A 17,757-nucleotide genomic window follows, 5' to 3' on the forward strand; every position below is an offset into this window, starting at 1 on the left:
ACTTATTAGTGTTGGACTGTTGATGTTAGCATATGACAGTTCCAGAAAACAGACAGGAGTAGAAAATATTTTCTGTTCTGTTCAACGGGCACATAATTGCTCAAATATTACTGACATTGAGATCATGAAGCTATGAGGGTGATCAGAGCAGTGGTACAGTTTTCCCAATTATGATGAAAGGATGTAAGATACGTACAGAAATAATAAATCAAATCTTGCACATAACTTCTGCACAGAGTCATATGAAATGCAACTACATACTGATAATTTTTTTGTTAGTGGCATATAAGGCTACAGAACAGTGTAATCTTTATTCTGTTCATTTGGGGTGATCATAACTGAAGAGTTTGCAAGAAGAATGCATAAACACTATGACAAACTGGGAAATATGCATGTAATTTTAATGACATTAATGCTTCTTTCTATTTGTTGGTAATTGCTTACTTGCTGTATGTTAATTCAGAGACTGCTGTTAAGGAAGAAAGGAAGAAATTAATAAGAGGCAAAGACAAGACAGTGACCCAAAGTAAATAACATCAAAGATTGTAAGATACTTGCAGCTGGCCAATGAGTTGTGAAACAAATACCAGTTTAAATACTTACACGGACAGACTGAAGCTTAGGATCAAAAGACATCTTAAATTGTAAATATGCTGGTATTAGAAAAGAGGAATTGTTTCCAAGTTGTCCAACTCCTTCTAAGGAGAATTCCAGGAGTATGTGTTAATGCTGTACTAAAAGGTGCATAGGGCATTGGAAGACCTGTTTAGCTAGTGGCAGAGGCTCCTGGAGAAAAAGCCAGATTGTTGCTAATCCTAGGGAGGCCTGGACCATGCATGGACCCTAATGGGGAGCAGGAGACATGGCTAAGGGGTACAGAGATGGGGAAAGGAGTAGTTGTGTTCAAGGCTAAGCGTGAGCTGGCACTGGAGGGCCTGCCTGCCCTTAGTTAGGAACCAAGGGTAGGAACCTCTCTGAGGACAGGAGGCAGCACAGAGCAGGGTTTGTCAGAGGCCGGAGCTCAATCCTGTCTGGGAACTGGCAGTGATTTTAACAGCTGGAGCCATTGCAGGGGCCAAGCTGGCCCCAGCATAGCCCCGACCTCAGGGATGAACTTGAGAGGAACAGAAGTGATACAAGAACATCTCACCTCATAACTATGTTGTACACAACATGAACTTCCACTGGAAAAATTCATCAGAATGTGAACTTCGAGTTCAGTGGCTTTTTAAGCTGGATTTTTTTTTTTCCAAATTCTTACTATGTATTTCTCAAACCTTTTCCCAAGTCTGCTTAGTATTAAAAAGAAACATGAATGTTTCCCATATGAATCAAACAAGGTTTATAGCTTTTCTCAAGTTTTATTGACATGTAGTACTGAGCGCCTGCTATAATGGAGGAAATTCATGTCAGTGGGAATATTAGAAAAGAAAAAAATATAAGAAGGTGATTTATTAGGAGCAGTATCTCTTCTTAAAGCTGGCTTAAATTTATAAGAATTTTCCAGCGTCCGTTTAAAGATTTTGCTGATTTTGTATCCACATGAGAGCAACATGAAACTCTAATTGCACCACACTGTTCTCAGAACAGTTCTGCAAAGATACGCTGCATTAAGGAGGACCTTTTATTAATGAGACTGCACTTGGCAGGAACTGTATCAGAGAGATAATCATATAGAAACATGTTTATTTTAAACTTTCAAGTTGGAGTCTCCTGTTTCACAAGGGATTATATGGCTGTAGTTCTTCTGACCTTAGCAGAATTATCCCTAATTTACACCAGAATAACTGATTTTGTTTACAACCCTAGCCAGCCACTGGAAATACCAGTAATGTACAGAACTCAACTTTTGGTATGGAACTTAGGAATGAGCTGGGAGATTTCAGCACTGGAAGGACTGGAGAGGCTAATCAGACATAACATCTAGAAAGTTAGTGTCATGGTATACTCAGCATCTCTGGGGATGCGGTTTTAAATACTGTGTATACCCAAAAACCTAATTACATAATTTATTTTAGCTAACTATAGTTTTTGGACAGAAATGTAAATATTAGTTAGGCAGGAGCAGTGGAGAGATACGATACGCAAAGTCAGCAGTAAAGCTTTTGAAAGAGCGCCAGTAAAAAGCACTCTTAACATCATTGAAGGCTTGGCTTACAACAACGGCAAAGAAGGGAAGATACCAGTTGTGTATGAAAACTTCATTTTTATGATGTAAAACTGAATTTTTTTAAGGTTTCATTTGATTATTCAGTGCATGTAATTGAAGACGTTATTGTGTCTGCTATAAGCCATTTCTATTGTGTTAAGTTGATCTGTGAAAGATAATTTTTTTTTGTTCTTCACAATTATGGTAGATGTCCATCATGGATATAACAGTTCAGCAACAGTCAAAAAAGAAAATATGTTCTAGAGACTAATGAACTAGGCAGAGTAGGCTCTGTTTTGCCACAGATAGATGGCCTTAACCAAAACACTTGTTTTCTATATCCCTCTTTCTGTTCAATACTAAAAACTGTCCCCTTGATGCTCTTAAGTTTTGTCAGGGGTGGTTTTAGTTCATGAATCCCAGAAAACATAAAAGTGATCTTTGCTATCATTTCCTGTCAGAACAGCGCCATCCACGAAACTACCGCAACACAAGGTTTAAGGTCTTATGAGGAATTAAAAAATACCACAAACTTATTTTTCAGCTTCTGTCCAAAAATGTTCTTCGAACTAATGACCTTTACATTTTAAGACTCTTTTAATATTTTAGCGCATAACTTCTAAGGTCATATCTCATCAAAATAAATTATTATGGCCAAATATTAAATCTGTAAAGACAATGCATCAATACCAGATCCAGAAAATGCAGCTTAGTACAATGCTGTTTATTTTAAGATAGTATTCTGATTAGATTTAAAAGATGACATGAAATTTCTGTGCATTTCAGCATGATGAAAAATATTTTTCATCTTTAATTTGCAATCTTTGTGAAATGGGAACTTGCAAAAATGTCCTGCAGATGTTTTTGTTTGTGGATCAAAATTGATTACAGTGAAGTCATCTGAAATGTTTAACTTGCAGTGTTTCTGAGTGACTGAGCCTATGTTTTAAACAATAGCATGAATATGGGTAGGGATGTAAGACTGTAAAGAAATCTCCTTTGTTATTAAGGAATAATGAATTCCATCCTTTTTTCTCTATTTCATGTGTTATTCCTTCTTATTTATTTTTCATTCTTATTTTTATTTTTCATTCTCTTCTTTATGAAGTAGAAACACTGAGGTGTTAAAATGCACTTACCTTCCTTCTGAAATTTTTCCTGGACACTTGGACTTGATGCAGGTGATGAGAGACTGTTTGGGAGAAAAAACACCTACCCTCAAGACAGGTTTCCTCTGTCTTTCAATACATGTATGACATGGGCATCCTGTCTTCCTTCCTCCATTCCCATTCCTGTGCATTTGGAGTTTGTAAATCATCTTGGTTGCGCATCCTTCCCTTTTTTTCTTGAGAACTGAGATACACGGAGCCCTTCTGAGATTTCTAATTGATTCACAAATGGTAACCCTGCAGGGCAATGTTAGGAAAGAACAGAGGATCTATTTTGTTCAGGCAAACAAATATATTAACTTGAGTGCCTGCTGCAAAAGAATACTGCAGAATCTACATGTCTGTGAAGTTTAAGGGGGCGGTTAATCTGTGATGAGTATCATTCTCTATTCATTTCTGGCAAAAAGATATTTTGTTTATTTTTTACCTGTAACTAAGTATTGCATCATTGCACAGCCTTCTTAATAAATGAAATGGATCTGCTCCTTTGTCTGAAAAGTTCATTCATGGCGGTAAAAAAAATAACAATTTAATATAAGTTCAGTGTATTTTGCTTCTTTGATTTATACCTGCTAACTCACCACTTTCACGTAAGATAGAGAATGTGATGAAAAACACTGAGATATCAGTATACAACTTACCAGAACTCACTATTCATTTGTATTAAAAATAACAGGGCTCTCTTCCCTTCTAAATCCTATCATTTTCACTAGGGACATCCTGGTCCTTTTATGACACAAGCCTAAACACAGGCAAGCATATTATACAATTCATTAACTGATGAAGCTTTTTAATACTTGATTTGTAGTCCCTATTTTTCCAGTATGACTGTGCAGGCAGCTAGAAAACAACACTAAGGAAGGCATTTTTAAATGCTTATTGTTTGGTCTGTTTTGTATATTGTAGCTGACACCAGTCTTGGAACAGATGATGTTTATGATGATAAAGGGTGCCAGTGTGATGTGTCAGTAGAAGATCTCACTCCTGCACTTAAAACTGTCATCAGAGCAATCAGGTGAGTAGAAAATACCGAGTGAATAAATATTTCAGATTTCTGTAATTAAGGCACTAAATAATTGCGTGTCAATTAGTTGATCATATTACACAACTGTATTTGTCACATAACTAATGCTGATATGGTTTACTCGTCCTTTGTCTTCATCGTTTCTCTTCCATTGTCAGCTTTTCAGTTTCCAAAAGTATTGTGTGATTTGGCTATGAAAAGGAAGAGAATAATGAGTGCTGGTTTCTAGTATATTTCCTGTAATCGAAATCACTGTATTTAATTTTGATGTAGCTTTACTGAATGTATATCACCTTGCTCAGAAAAGTTACTTCCTTCGAAGGTTTACATTTTCATTGCATTTCCATATTCCTGAAACCGTCATCTGGCTTTTACTGCAACTTTCTTCTGGTACCAGCAGGATAATGACGTTCATTCAATTGTGCAAAACCTTGCCTGCCATTGAAGTAAATATTACCCCAGTGATTTAAAACTAATAGTTACCTTCTTTTCCAAGGAAGTAGAAAACTACATTGAAACTTATAAAATTACCAGTATTGAATGCTTAAATTTAGTATTCACCCTCCTGAGACTGCCAAAGCTCTTGTACTAAATATTTTGAAGTGAAATTCCTGACTGGCAAACCTGCCACCATAAAGAGTAAACTGATAAGCAAAGAGAGCTCTGTCGTCCCCTGTCTGCCTGCAACAAACCTGGTGCTATGTCTGGGGGTTGCCCGCTGGGCCCTGTATCACACTTGGTCACTGCTTCAGGAGGCAGGCACCAGCCACAGGGGGTTTCTGCAAAAAAACAATGGAAAGGTGTTGTTTTCTTAAAGGGGGATTCTTGCCTTAGTTCTCTCAGTGCTAGAAGAATGAACTCAAGTTCTTTATCAAATAATTTATACAATGGGAACCTGCACAAGCTGCTTGTATTTCCTTCCCCTTTTTCCACTGATTGCCAATGTAGACAGATAGCTGGTAAGGCAGTTTCTAATTCTCTTCTGCAAGCCAAGGCAGCTTGACAGATCACTTGCAGATGTCTGTTCCTACCATCTTTCCAATCTGCCTGGAAATGACCTCACAGAACGTGTCAGATACCAGTTCCATGCCCACAGCCACTGCGACGGGCTACTTAAATGTCACTGCTGTGAACCATCTCTTGTCAACAGTGCTTCAACAGGTGACAGAAATCCTTATGTACTGTGAGCATTCAGCTACAAGGCAGACCTGTTCCTCTGAATGGAAAAGGTTCAAATTCGGAACAGTCAGCATATATTTTGGCTCTGGTGCCAAAGATGCTTGTCTGGGATGTTGCATTTTAAACAGACTGGTTGAATCCTGGCTCCAAGTGCACCTTGCCACTGTACTGGCAAATGATACTAATGGCCATCTCACTCTTAATACTGTCCAAATTCCTTTAAACTTGATATTTTAGTACTAGCTGAATTATTGGGGCTTCTTTTCAAGGACACCACTGAATTGTTTTCAGTGCATCACCCACATCTTTTCACAGAATCTCAGAATAACTGAGGTTGGCAGGGACCTCTGGGTCCACCTGGTTCAAGTTCTGCTCAGGTTCTCTTGATAGTTATCAGCTCTAATGGAAAGGCGCTGAATTCAAAGACCATTGCTGGCAAACTTCCTCCACAGGATCATCTGAAGAAATTTTCTAAAAATATCAAAGATGCAACAGTCTCATTGTTTCAGTAATGCACTATTCAACCAATAATGGTAAACTTGTTAGATTGTCTGCAATTTTGTGTACTCCGCTTACTAAAGAATTCATTTCACCAATGGGGTTGAGAAGAATTTTGCATTTCCACTTGCTATCAGCCAAGAAATCTGTCCCATTTCTCCCTGCAAATGTTAGTATATCACATCTTTCTTCAATAACACATCTTTATTTGAGATATTTAAAGCATAATAAGCAATATTCTTCAGACTTTTGTTAACCTTAACCTCCCAAATTCAAGAGACTGATAATTCAGTTTGTCAGATAGCTGATACTCCTCTTTCTTATTATTCAGAGTGTCTGTTACCTGACCACACTGGGATCTATGCAAACATCTGAAGAAGGATCTGAGACACTACATAGTAACTAGAATTTCAAGATGATAGCATCTGTCCATATGGAAACTTTGTCCCTCATTTTGAAGTTTGTTTTTAGCATCGGCTTTGAATTGCAAAGGAACAGGGGAGGGTGGAAGCTTTCCTTTCATGCTAGTATACAGGAGCAGATGAGGACAGAAGGTACTTGAATAGCTTCAATCAATAGGATACAAAAGACCTCAACAGCGCACAGCAGAATCCATTCAGCTACATCACCTTCAGAAAACAGGACTCCCAGGTGGTCCTACTGAAGACCCATTGCACAGACCTGCCCATAACCCTTCAAGCTGCCCACCTCCTTTCAAAGCTCCCCAGCTGAGCCTTCCCCAGTGCAGATTTTGTGCCACTCCTTCCATCCCCTTTACTCCAAAACCTAAGGCAGTAGGAAAAGTAAGGAAAAACTGCTCTGTGCATTTGTAAACGTTTTTGAGATGAGCAGTGCATTTTAGATGAGAGATGCATCTAACTTCAGGCCAGCAAGAGTCCTGCTCCCTGCAGATGCAAGCTGGCCTCCAAGAGCAGTGCACAAAAGCAATTCTTGCTAGCTAGCTTCTTTGTCAGCAGGTTTTGTTGCACTAATCAACTGGCTGTAGCCTTGCTGTGAGCAAAAAGCTGTTCATATCCTGCTATCAGAGCTGTTGGAGACAGCTCTCACTGTTAGTTCACAATTAGTTCACAAGTATAGAAGAGAGACCAAGACTAATTTGTTTCCATATATGGTAAAATCTCTGATCATTTTTCATAGCATAAGGCTCTAAGATTTGTAATACAGAACAACAGAAATGCTGAAATTATTGTATTATTTATGAAACACAAAATTAGAAAGAATAAATAAATATGCAGTAGGGAATAACTGCAAGGGCAGGAAGAGGAACTTGTTGACCTAAGAGGTCTTTTCTCTCTTTAATTCTAGTGATTGCACAGATGTATTTTCATTTGTTGTTAATAGGAAATAATAATAAATTTAGCTAAATATAACGAAACATGAGAATTCCTGGGCTGATAAGCTGTGCAGCTGTATAGTCATACATATTTAATAGTAGAAGAAGGAAAATATGATTTTCTATTTATCTTGAGTCTTGGAAATGTTTCTGCTACCTCTACAAAAAGTCAGTGTGTTGTTTCAGAATGCTTCTCTGCTTCTTTTCAATCCCAATGCCTTGTATATTTTCTGCACAATGTGTTTCAGCATTTCAGCAAGGGTCTTTGATGAGTCTTTGGGTACTACAGCATTGAGCTTGGGAGAAAGCAATGTCTTTGGCTTTTAGGCAATGGGTTTGTAGTTAAGGCTCCAAAGAGGAGATGGTATAGACCCAGATGCCCTACACATGGTGAATCTAACTCATCACCACCTATGTCTATTTTATCTTCCCTATATTGGATTCAGATATCTTCTGCATGTTGCAGTTTAGAGTTATCTAGCAAGCTAAGAATAGTGGGATGGAGGAATCGACACAGCTATATCTGTGTGTATCTGTTTTCCTGATATAGAGAGTAAGCAAACAAACTGTGGGTATTTCATGGGCAGAATGACCTACCCAAATTTAATATTTATGGCAGGACTTGTGTATGAGTTTGCCTGCAATCCCAGTGCAATGATGCTCCATTTCCTCCTGAGATGGTGGCAAGACTGACAGGATATAGGCTCAAAAAACAGCATGCATATGACAGGGCTGCAGGGATGGTTAGAGATGTTATGACTTGGTGCCAGTCTCAGTGCATTAATGGTAAGCATAATACCTTTCAATCATGTAAGGCGTGACGTGAAAAGAAAATCAAATGCAACAAATGCAAGTAATGTATGCAACTTGCAAATTCAGGAAACACTGTAATTCTCTGTCAGTGCCGATCATGAAGGTCAGACAAAAATTGCTATTCTAACAATTAACAGGACATGTTGGTCTAATTCAACAGAAAAGAATGTGGGGTTTTTTTTTTTTCTGCTCTCTGGATGCATCATTGAAAAAGGCTACAATTTATGGCTAATTCTCACCAGAAAAACAGTGGTGCTGATGACTGTGACAGGTTTATAGAACAGCATGTCTTCTGTCGCATTATATTTGAGTTATAAAAACAACACATTCCAGCATGGCATACAGTGATTTAAAAATAGAAACAACGTTTTAAAAAACGGTGAGACGTGCACAGTTTTGTTCCTCTGGGTTAATTCTTACTTTAAATTACTGCTGCTATGTCCGTGCTAACAGGGATTGCCAGTGGCAACTCGATTCGTTTCTGACGAGTCTTTTTTGCCCCCGTGTGGTGTAGCTGGAAAAGACACACCATGCTATCTATGTTCTGATTGCTTTCTCTGTCCCTACTGTTGGTAGGCTAGAGAATATAAGTAATTTTTGCTCATATTCCCTTTTATATGTACAGGTGTGTTGCCCACCTTCATTTTTAACACAGAGTAGGCCCCTTTTTTTTTTCCAGAAGCACAAATGAAGGAAGCTCAAAAGCTTTTTATTCTCAAGTCAACTGCTATTTTTGAATACGCTCTGTATAGTTGTAATAATATTTCCAAATGGGTGTTCAAAGCTATCAAGCTCAATTAGATAGTTATTTCTAGATACTGAAAGACATTTGAGCTTTGTAAGTTGAGAGTAAATAACTATGGAGAATCAACTGAATTTAATAACCACGGAGCGGTTGCTAGGCTCCATTGCTGAAAGAGTTCGTGTTTCATGTTCGTAATTAACTCACAGGCTTTTAAAGTGCCAGCTTTTTATAAGATTTTTTCTTTCTTTTTTTTTTCACAGTTTATGTAAAATTGTATGTATTTAAAGTAAAAAGAAGTAAGCAATGAGGGTCTGTTCCAAACCCTGCGGAAGTTAATTTAGATGGCATCATACGAGCTAATACCTAAACCAGAAGCAGCACAGTTACAACTTACCATGCTGCTTTTGGGGCTGTATTTGATTTCTGAACATTACAATAGCCAGGAAGTTGCTATAAACCTGCAAAGTGGTGATGAAGGGTTTTCTGCACATTGATTAAGATTCTATAGTTGTTAATAAAAAATAATTGTCTGCCTCTTTCCTTTTGAAATCACACAGTTCTGGTATATTACATTTTCTTTACTTATTCCATTAATTCACCAATTTTGCTTTTCTAAGAGTTCTGTATTTTTCACTTTTATCAAGAGCATGAGGTAAAAAATGGTGACCATCTAAACTGACAGAATAATAACAAAAGAACAATACTTTCTTGTATGTCAACTACATCATTTATTCTTCATAACCTGAGTAAAGAACCAGATTGCAGGAGATTGTGCTGCCAGACTGTTACGAACAGAGCGCCCTGCCATCATCTGACAGCTAAAAGGAAAAAAAAAAATCCACATCCCACCTTCAGAGACTTCCAGGTGACAAAAGGCACCAAAATCTATTAGTCTGGAAAAAAGGAAAGTGCATCATCATCTGATATATTTAAAACTTTGTGGAGATCAGTCCTGAAATGTCAAGGTGATGGACTACTCTTAACAGGCCTTTTCCATTTTAATTTCTGAAATCAGAATCATATTTCAAGTTAGTGGCAAGCAATCTCATTTTAACTGGCAGTTACCAGAATGGGAAATAACAACCCGAGTGCTGTCAGAAAAGGCTGATATTATTTGGAAGCACATTTGTGCATAATACTGAAATGAGTGGAGGATCACTGTAAACCAATCATCTGACTCCATGCATCATAATGTCTGTCTCAACCATGCAAAGTAGGGTTTTCCTGACATTCCACTCAAACACTACTACAGGATGGTGTTTGGTTTTTTTATTGATTTTTATTGTCCTCTTACAGTTACTGAATGCATATCATAATAAACACTGTCATCTGCTCACTGTCAGTCGCTTTCCAAATTTGTCATTTCTATTCTTTCAAATTTGTGATACAACAATCAAGCTTTTCATTCCATAAAGAGCTACTTGGTGGACTTCCCATTTCTACAAAAGCATCACAGAAAACTGTAAAGCTGTACTGAGAATATCTTAAAAGAAATTATCTGACAATATTTTGACAGTAGAAAATATTGCATTGCTTTGTAACCACTTTGAAAATTAATCTGTGAAATGCTTCTTCCCCAGAATTATGAAATTTCATGTTGCAAAGAGAAAGTTTAAGGAAACACTTCGTCCATATGATGTCAAAGATGTCATTGAACAGTATTCAGCGGGTCATCTAGACATGTTGTGCAGGATCAAGAGTCTTCAGTCACGGTAGGAAAACAGCAGTTTCTGCTCTGAATAGGCATCTTGTTGTAACATTTGCTGTATAATGAATATTGATAACATTTAACATTTCTGTGTCATATTTGGGTACAGACTGCCCATCCATGCTACAGCCCAGCTGTGTTCAGAACACAGCCGAGACAGAAACTAAATTGTGTGTGAAAACACACGAAGGTGCATGTATCTAATTTTCTGCCAGAAAATGAAAACTTGAATGATAGAAAAGGTTATCCTTTATCTGAAAAGTTCTTTCATGAATGAGGAACATATGCTGTCAGAAGGATTAAGTCAACATTGCTAACTTCCCTTTTCTCCAGACATTCTCTTTTCACACTAAAGAAACTGTGGACTACATCTAAAGCATAGGATCAGAGAAATCATGTTCTCAGTTCCCAGCAGTAATAAAATGACTGTTGCACTGTGTGTACCCCAGCAATTCCAGCTCCAGCTCTCTCAGTTGGTGGCTAATTTCTAACTCCCAGTTAGTGCCAACATAAAAGAAAAGCTATCTGCAAGATTATGTCAAAATGTCCCAAAATCCCTCATTTTTTCCATTATTTTCTGACGTAATTGAGTTTAGTTTCTTTCTCAGGTGCTCTTCTGAAGCGCTGTCATTTTAATACTCGGTGTCTGGATAGAGCAAACACTTCCACACTGCCCCATTTTCAGGAATCACAGCAGCTTTTAATTCTCTTACAGTGTTGACCAAATTCTCGGGAAAGGACAAATCACTGCAGATAAAAGAAGTAGAGAAAAGAATACAGCAGAGAATGAGACAACTGATGACCTCAGCATGTTAGGGCGTGTAGTCAAGGTGGAGAAACAGGTAGAGTGATTGCCTGTGCCTGTGGTTTTGTCTTGTTCTGTTGCTCTTGATTTTTGTGTATTTTATTACCAGTTTCAAATGCAAACTAGCTTTCTCTGATATCTGCTTCCTATATACAATGACATAAAAGATATATGAATCATATTACTTCAACTGTGTTCCATGTACAGAAAAATAAGATTGAAAAAATTGCAAGTTAATGATTTTTCCCCTTTTTATCAGCTTGCTTATGAAAAACTTGTAGCTAGAAGGCTTTTGACATTATTTTTCATGAGTCAATAGCTTGTATCAAGCTCCTAACATTTTTCTCTTCAGCAGTTTCATTTTCCTTCTGCTTGGGTTCCAAACATTTCAAAATGATATTCTGCATTAATTTTAAGCTTTTCCTCTTCTCCTGTAGGTACAATCCATTGAGTCAAAACTGGACTGCCTGTTAGATATTTATCAACAAGTCTTGCGAAAAGGATCCGCATCAGCGCTCACTTTGGCTTCACTTCAAATGCCACCTTTTGAATGTGAGCAGACTTCTGATTATCAAAGTCCATCCGATAGCAAAGATTTGTCTAGCTCTGCACAAATCAGTGGATGTGTATCCAGATCAGCTAGTGCCAATCTGCCTCGTGGCCTACAGCTAATACTGACACCAAATGAATTTAGCACTCAGGCTTACTATGCTATTAGTCCTGCTATGCATAGTCAAGCGACGCAAGTGCCAAATGATGGACATGCAACAGTTAACAACACATCGAACCAAATAAACCAGGCAACTAAGCCAGCAACTCCAACAACACTGCAAATACCACCTTTCTCATCAGTGAAGCATATCAGCAGGCCTGAGCCCGTTCACATTATTCCTGTAACCACACAGGAGAATATTTCTGATGTCACCGCTTGCCTTGTTGCATCAAAGGATAACGGACAAGTCGCTCAGCCCAGCACAACCAAGGATCTCACGTGGAGAAAAGGACTGGATACAGAAGGGGAACCTTTGCTCTCAGTTAAACCTGTGGTGCAAATGGATTTAGGAAAATCTTTATCTATACAAAACCTTATACAATCAACAGAAGAACTGAATGTACAGATTACTGGCAGTGACTCCAGTGGTTCAAGAGGTAGCCAAGACGTATACTCCAAATGGAGGGAGTCAAAATTATTTATAACTGATGAAGAGTTGGAGACAGAGGCAGGAACAGAGACTACTGAAGCCATCTCTCGCCCACTAGTGGAAACAACTCTCTCCACTGACTCTCTAAGGACTGGAATATCAAGATCATCTCAAAGCATTTGCAAGCCAGGGGACGGTACAGAAGCACTCAGTCTGCTCCATGTCAAACTTAAATAACAGCTTGTAGGCTTTCTTCATTGGCTGAGTCATTCCTCTAGTCATACATATCATAGCATGAACTATTTTGAAAGCCTTTTTAATGAGATAAAATCACAAAAACAGGATGAATCTGAAAAGCAGTTGAATGAGCCCATATCTTCTAGTTGCATGAAAATGCATGTTCAAGTGATGGCTAAAATTCAGATTTATACCTACAGTATGGCAGCCTTTCATGTAGTACAGTAGGTTTAAATAATGAATTGCCTACAAAGCTAATGCTGCAGGATGTATCAAAAAGCAAAAATTTGAGCATTTAGACCTAGTGCCGTTTCCACAGGGCGAAAGTAAAAATTGTAAGATTTAAAGCACTTTGCTTCTGAACTAATTAAATATATATATATATGTCCTGATTTAGATGATAGTTTATGTTTACAACAAAGAATTATCTACAGCTGCTAGCAAGGTACCAAGGAAATCAGATATACGGGATTAGAAATGGCTGCCAGTTGCAAGATACACACGTTAGCTCATCAGTAATTAATTATTTTTAACTCTGAAAAGCAGTATGTTAATGTATCCATCTGATTTTTGACGATTTAGTGTTGTGGCAGAGTACCCGACACACCGCTACTATCACATTGTTCTTTACAATGAGAATGTTTTATTGTTATGAAAGGTTTGTATTCTAAGCATCAGGGCTGGCCTCAGAAATGGATAATTTGGGTGACTGCACTAAGAACGCAAGGGATTCTCTCCTTTTTCCAGACTCACTGAGGAACTGTCTTGTGCATCTGAAACATTTTGGCAGCAGTATGCAAGGCAAAGATGCAGGCACTGCTCTCATTGTAGAAGCAGTATTTCATTCATTTGAAAATCTGACAGTCTTCATTGCAGTCACAACCTGATGCCATGACAGTAGTTTGTGAGGCTGGGGAGTGAGGGAAAAAGAGGAACTGAAATACAGAGTGAAAGTAAAGATGACAACGCAGGGAAGAGGGAATGACAACACAATCGATGAAGAAAAAGGAATAAAGATTGAGATGGGCAGGAAGGGAAATTATCCGAGAAAATAAAAGAAGGAAAGTGAAGAGAGAAAAATATATATTTTTTTAATTCCAGCCTTTTAGACACAGATAGTGAGTGCTATTTCAAAAGAAGCCATTGGAGGCAACCAGAAATGGAAATGGAAGTAGGAAAAGAACATTCACTGAAAAAATTGAAGGCAGTTGTTTTGTTTGGGTTTTTTTTGTTGTTGTTGTTTTTTAATTTTTGTGTGTGATTTTTGTTTGGTTTTGCTCTTTTTTTCTTTTTTTCTTTTTTTTTTTTAATAAAATAAAATGTGAGGAGGAGAGAATTTGATCTGGCTTTTATAGCTTTGTCCCAACCGCAGTCATTTCTTACAAGGTTTCCAGTAGAGGACCTTCAGACTCTTTCCTCCTAAAACCTGAGGCTTAAAATTCAAAAATTCAAAGTCGACATCAGACTGAGCATTCCTGCTTGATACATCCTCTTTTTTCTTATCCTACCTGCACTTTGCTTCTGCTGAGATGCAGGAGCAGTGTTAGTGCCTATCTACACATCCCCAGCAAGGCTTCACCACTGGAAGAACCCACGCAGAGCCTAACCAGGCTTTCATTTTTCCCAGCTGAACAAGGTTTCTGTGTGTTGCCTCCCCCCAAATTCATACCCTACCTGCACCACAACCTTGTAGACAACCTGACTTGGGCTCAGCTTCCTTCTAGCAGCAGGAACAGTGAATGTATGGGGGTGCCAGTGCCAGCTCACTCAGGGCAGTGTTTTCTCAAGGCCCAGACCTGCTGGGAACTTACTACGTACATCAAAAATGTCACTCCAGTCTTAATCATGGCTAAATGCTGTAGATTGTATTGTGAAGGACTTGATCTGTTTACTATGAAACCATTGTAATTTCTGCTTCCATATTTCCTTTACAAAAGTATTCCTGGATATTACATGATAACCTTATTATGTGAAAGTACATGCAAACTGTAGAGTGTATATATTGTGTCATTATGTGGGGTCCATGGATGGGTACACTGTGCTCCACGGCTCACACCAGAGCAAACTTCAGCTGTTCAATCCTGAAAGACGCCTTGAAGCACAATTTCCTCACCACTGATTTGCCATATAATTTACCACATTCAGCCTTTCCTGTTTTCTTTAATGTGCAGTCTGGTTATACAAAGACCTGCTTACAACAGTAATTTTGCGAGGATAAATAGATTTTTTCCACATTTGCATTCATTTAACTTATTTGAATGTCTGCAGTTCATCCAGGCGTATTTGAAAGTTTAAAGTACAATTCAAAATTTTAAAACTTACAAGTTTTTAGGCTTTTTTTCTTTTTTTCTGAGTGGTTCATGGTGCCTTTCTTGCCTTTTATATGAAGCTTCCTGCCAGCCTAAGCATACATCCACCCTTAGGTTCAGCTCAGGAGCACGACATGAGGCACATGACAACATGCGTCAGTAACAAAACTCTCTTCCCCTCCTGGATGGGACAGAAAACTGAAGGCACCATGAATTGGCCTGCAATCTTCCACCTTTGCCTGCTTGAGCCAATCACTGCCTCCCACTGAGCCAGGAAGGAGGCAGTGGGAGGACTTAGCTTTGGCTCTGACTGTACACATCCAGTACCAGAAGCAGGGCCTTGGGTTTTGCTGATAATTTATCTCACAGAAACTTGGTATTTTTGCCTTAAATGACATGCTTGAGTCCTTCTAATTTTAAGTTAATTTATTTAATACAATGTTGTGCACAAAAGAATGAATTCTATAAATTATGTATAAAAATGTTAATGTCTTTACAAAGTAATAATAAATCTAGAATATCGTATCTTTTCAAATCATGGTTTAAAAACCTGATTTTTTTTTTCTTTTATGCTCACCATTATTATTTTTGTAGCTGCAAGTCTTATCATATAGGATTTTTTTTTTAACATAATATTGATAGAAAATAGAAAGAGTAGTGACTATATGAAATTATGGAGAGGAAGAATTGTTTGTTTGGATTTTTATAAGCTTTTCTCATATTTTATCATCGGGAATTTCCTGTTTCTGCACTCTCTCTTTAAACGACAGTGTCATGACTGACAGTCATTCATTGATTTCACAAAAGAATGACCTGTCTGGCTTTTCAAGTCTTGTCTTGAGCCGCTTATTAAATTCAAGCTCATGATAGCTAATAAGAATTTCTTATGATTAGGGACAGAGGACAAAATTTCTTCTGACTTGCAATCCATTAGAGGGTTGCTGAAGAGAGAATTTGAACCTAGTAAAAGCTTCAGGAATTAAGCTTTATCCAAATAACTGTTTTCTGATCAGTATGTTTCTTGTATTCGATTGAAGAGAGAACCAAAAAGAATAGTTTTGATGATTATTATTTCTTTAAGAATTTGTATTTGTTCCTGGCTTACATGATCTATACGTTTTATTTAAATATGAATATAGTGTTCTAGCCTAGGATTCAAGATTGCAAAGATCATACACTTTTATTCACAGTGCCCACGGTTGTTACATATTTTCAAGTTAATACTATCTAGAGTGACTGCTCTCATTACAGCATGGTGATGAGCAATTCACCTGCTCTTCTGCAGTAAGTCAAATCATACTGAATTGCTGATGTAGTAGAACATCTGAAGTAGAGTAGTATTTCTGGATTGAGACCTGCAATCCTTACTCAAGCAAAAATTCTACCGAATTCAGTAAGAATTTTTCTTGACTCGAGAGCTCAGATTCAAATACTTACCTTGTTGGGCATCTGTTTAAAGTGAAGATGGTAATATTCCAATTATTTCCTGAGGAAAGTAATACTTAGCTGAATTTACCCATGTCACATTGACTATATAAGAGATAACGCACAAAGTACTGATGTAAAAAGGGAAGAAGGAACATTTTAAAAAAGCACATAGGAAAGGAAAATAATCATAAAAGAGGAGTAAGGGGGAAAAGAAATATAACAGCAAAGGAATGAAAAAAAAAAAAAAAAAAAAATTTAAAGACCTGAGGCTAAATTCATCCTTGGATGGCTTCACTTGACTTCAATGAATTCTCTACCCAGCTGGGTGAAGTTCAGCCTTTGCTGAGATAACCAGGCTCAGTTCCACTGACCTTCAAGGAACTGAACCCACCTATACCAGGAATGAACTTGCCTCTCTGGGCCAACTTTTGTCCTGACTCACATGTCATGCAATCCTTTTGGATTATCTACAGAATCATTAGGTTTGAATGAGATACAGGTCAGAAAAGAATTTGCCCCAGATACTTCTGCTTCAGTTTTTTGTTGTTTTTTTTTTCAAGTGTGTTAATCGACTTAATTCAAATGGATTACAACATCACACAAAGTGCTGTCATTGTCTAAAAACTGGTTTTTGAAATAAGAATTGTGCCCCTCAGGGTCAGTGGAAGCATGTAATATTTTCCTGTTTGTTTATCTGGACGCAGATATGGCTGTACCCTGAGCTATGCACAGGACAATTCCAGACATACCCAACATCACCTGCTATTGGAAGCATTTTTTACTTCTTTGCAAGATAAAATGCCAGTTTGGCAACAGGGTAAGGGCGTATGTAAAGCTGTTACCACTGACCCTGCAGGGGCATTAGCCAGTACATTACAATGTTAATTGTAACTTCTTGACAAAGTTGAATCCATATTGTTGTTAATAAAAATCATTTGGAAAGTACCACTCATGCTTCGTCTGCGAGTGCTTTTTGTGGTTGTTCTTTACATTAAAAAACTACATCTTTTTGTGGCAAAATACCACGAAGGACGTTTGCTGATGTAAAATATGGACATAACAGCCTGATACACCCAGATTCTGGTACCCATTTACAGCAGAACTTACTGAAGTTTTGGAGGCAGCAGTTCAGGATTAGCTGGGCTGTGAAGCAGGCAGTGTGTGAGGAGCCCGCAGCAGCTGCCCTGCCTGCTGCAT

The 17,757-nt window shown here is 37.9% G+C and overlaps 1 protein-coding gene across 4 annotated transcripts in view; it reads left to right on the forward strand.

Moving 5' to 3' along the window:
- Nucleotides 1-17,512, forward strand: part of KCNQ5 (potassium voltage-gated channel subfamily Q member 5) — a 246,908-nt gene extending 229,396 nt beyond the window's left edge. For all 4 annotated transcript variants that reach the window (XM_042890593.1, XM_042890578.1, XM_042890585.1 and 1 more), the window contains 4 exons: nt 4,225-4,333; nt 10,512-10,643; nt 11,355-11,481; nt 11,882-17,512. In XM_042890593.1, the coding sequence (XP_042746527.1) occupies nt 4,225-4,333; nt 10,512-10,643; nt 11,355-11,481; nt 11,882-12,823 (1,310 nt within the window). In that variant the 3' untranslated portion in view covers nt 12,824-17,512. The remainder of the gene's footprint in view (nt 1-4,224; nt 4,334-10,511; nt 10,644-11,354; nt 11,482-11,881) is intronic.
- Nucleotides 17,513-17,757: the final 245 nt, after the last annotated feature.

Source organism: Lagopus leucura, unplaced genomic scaffold, assembly GCF_019238085.1.
Source record: "Lagopus leucura isolate 7727_CA_CO unplaced genomic scaffold, USGS_WTPT01 Super-Scaffold_73, whole genome shotgun sequence".
NCBI classification, from domain to species: Eukaryota; Metazoa; Chordata; class Aves; order Galliformes; family Phasianidae; genus Lagopus; species Lagopus leucura.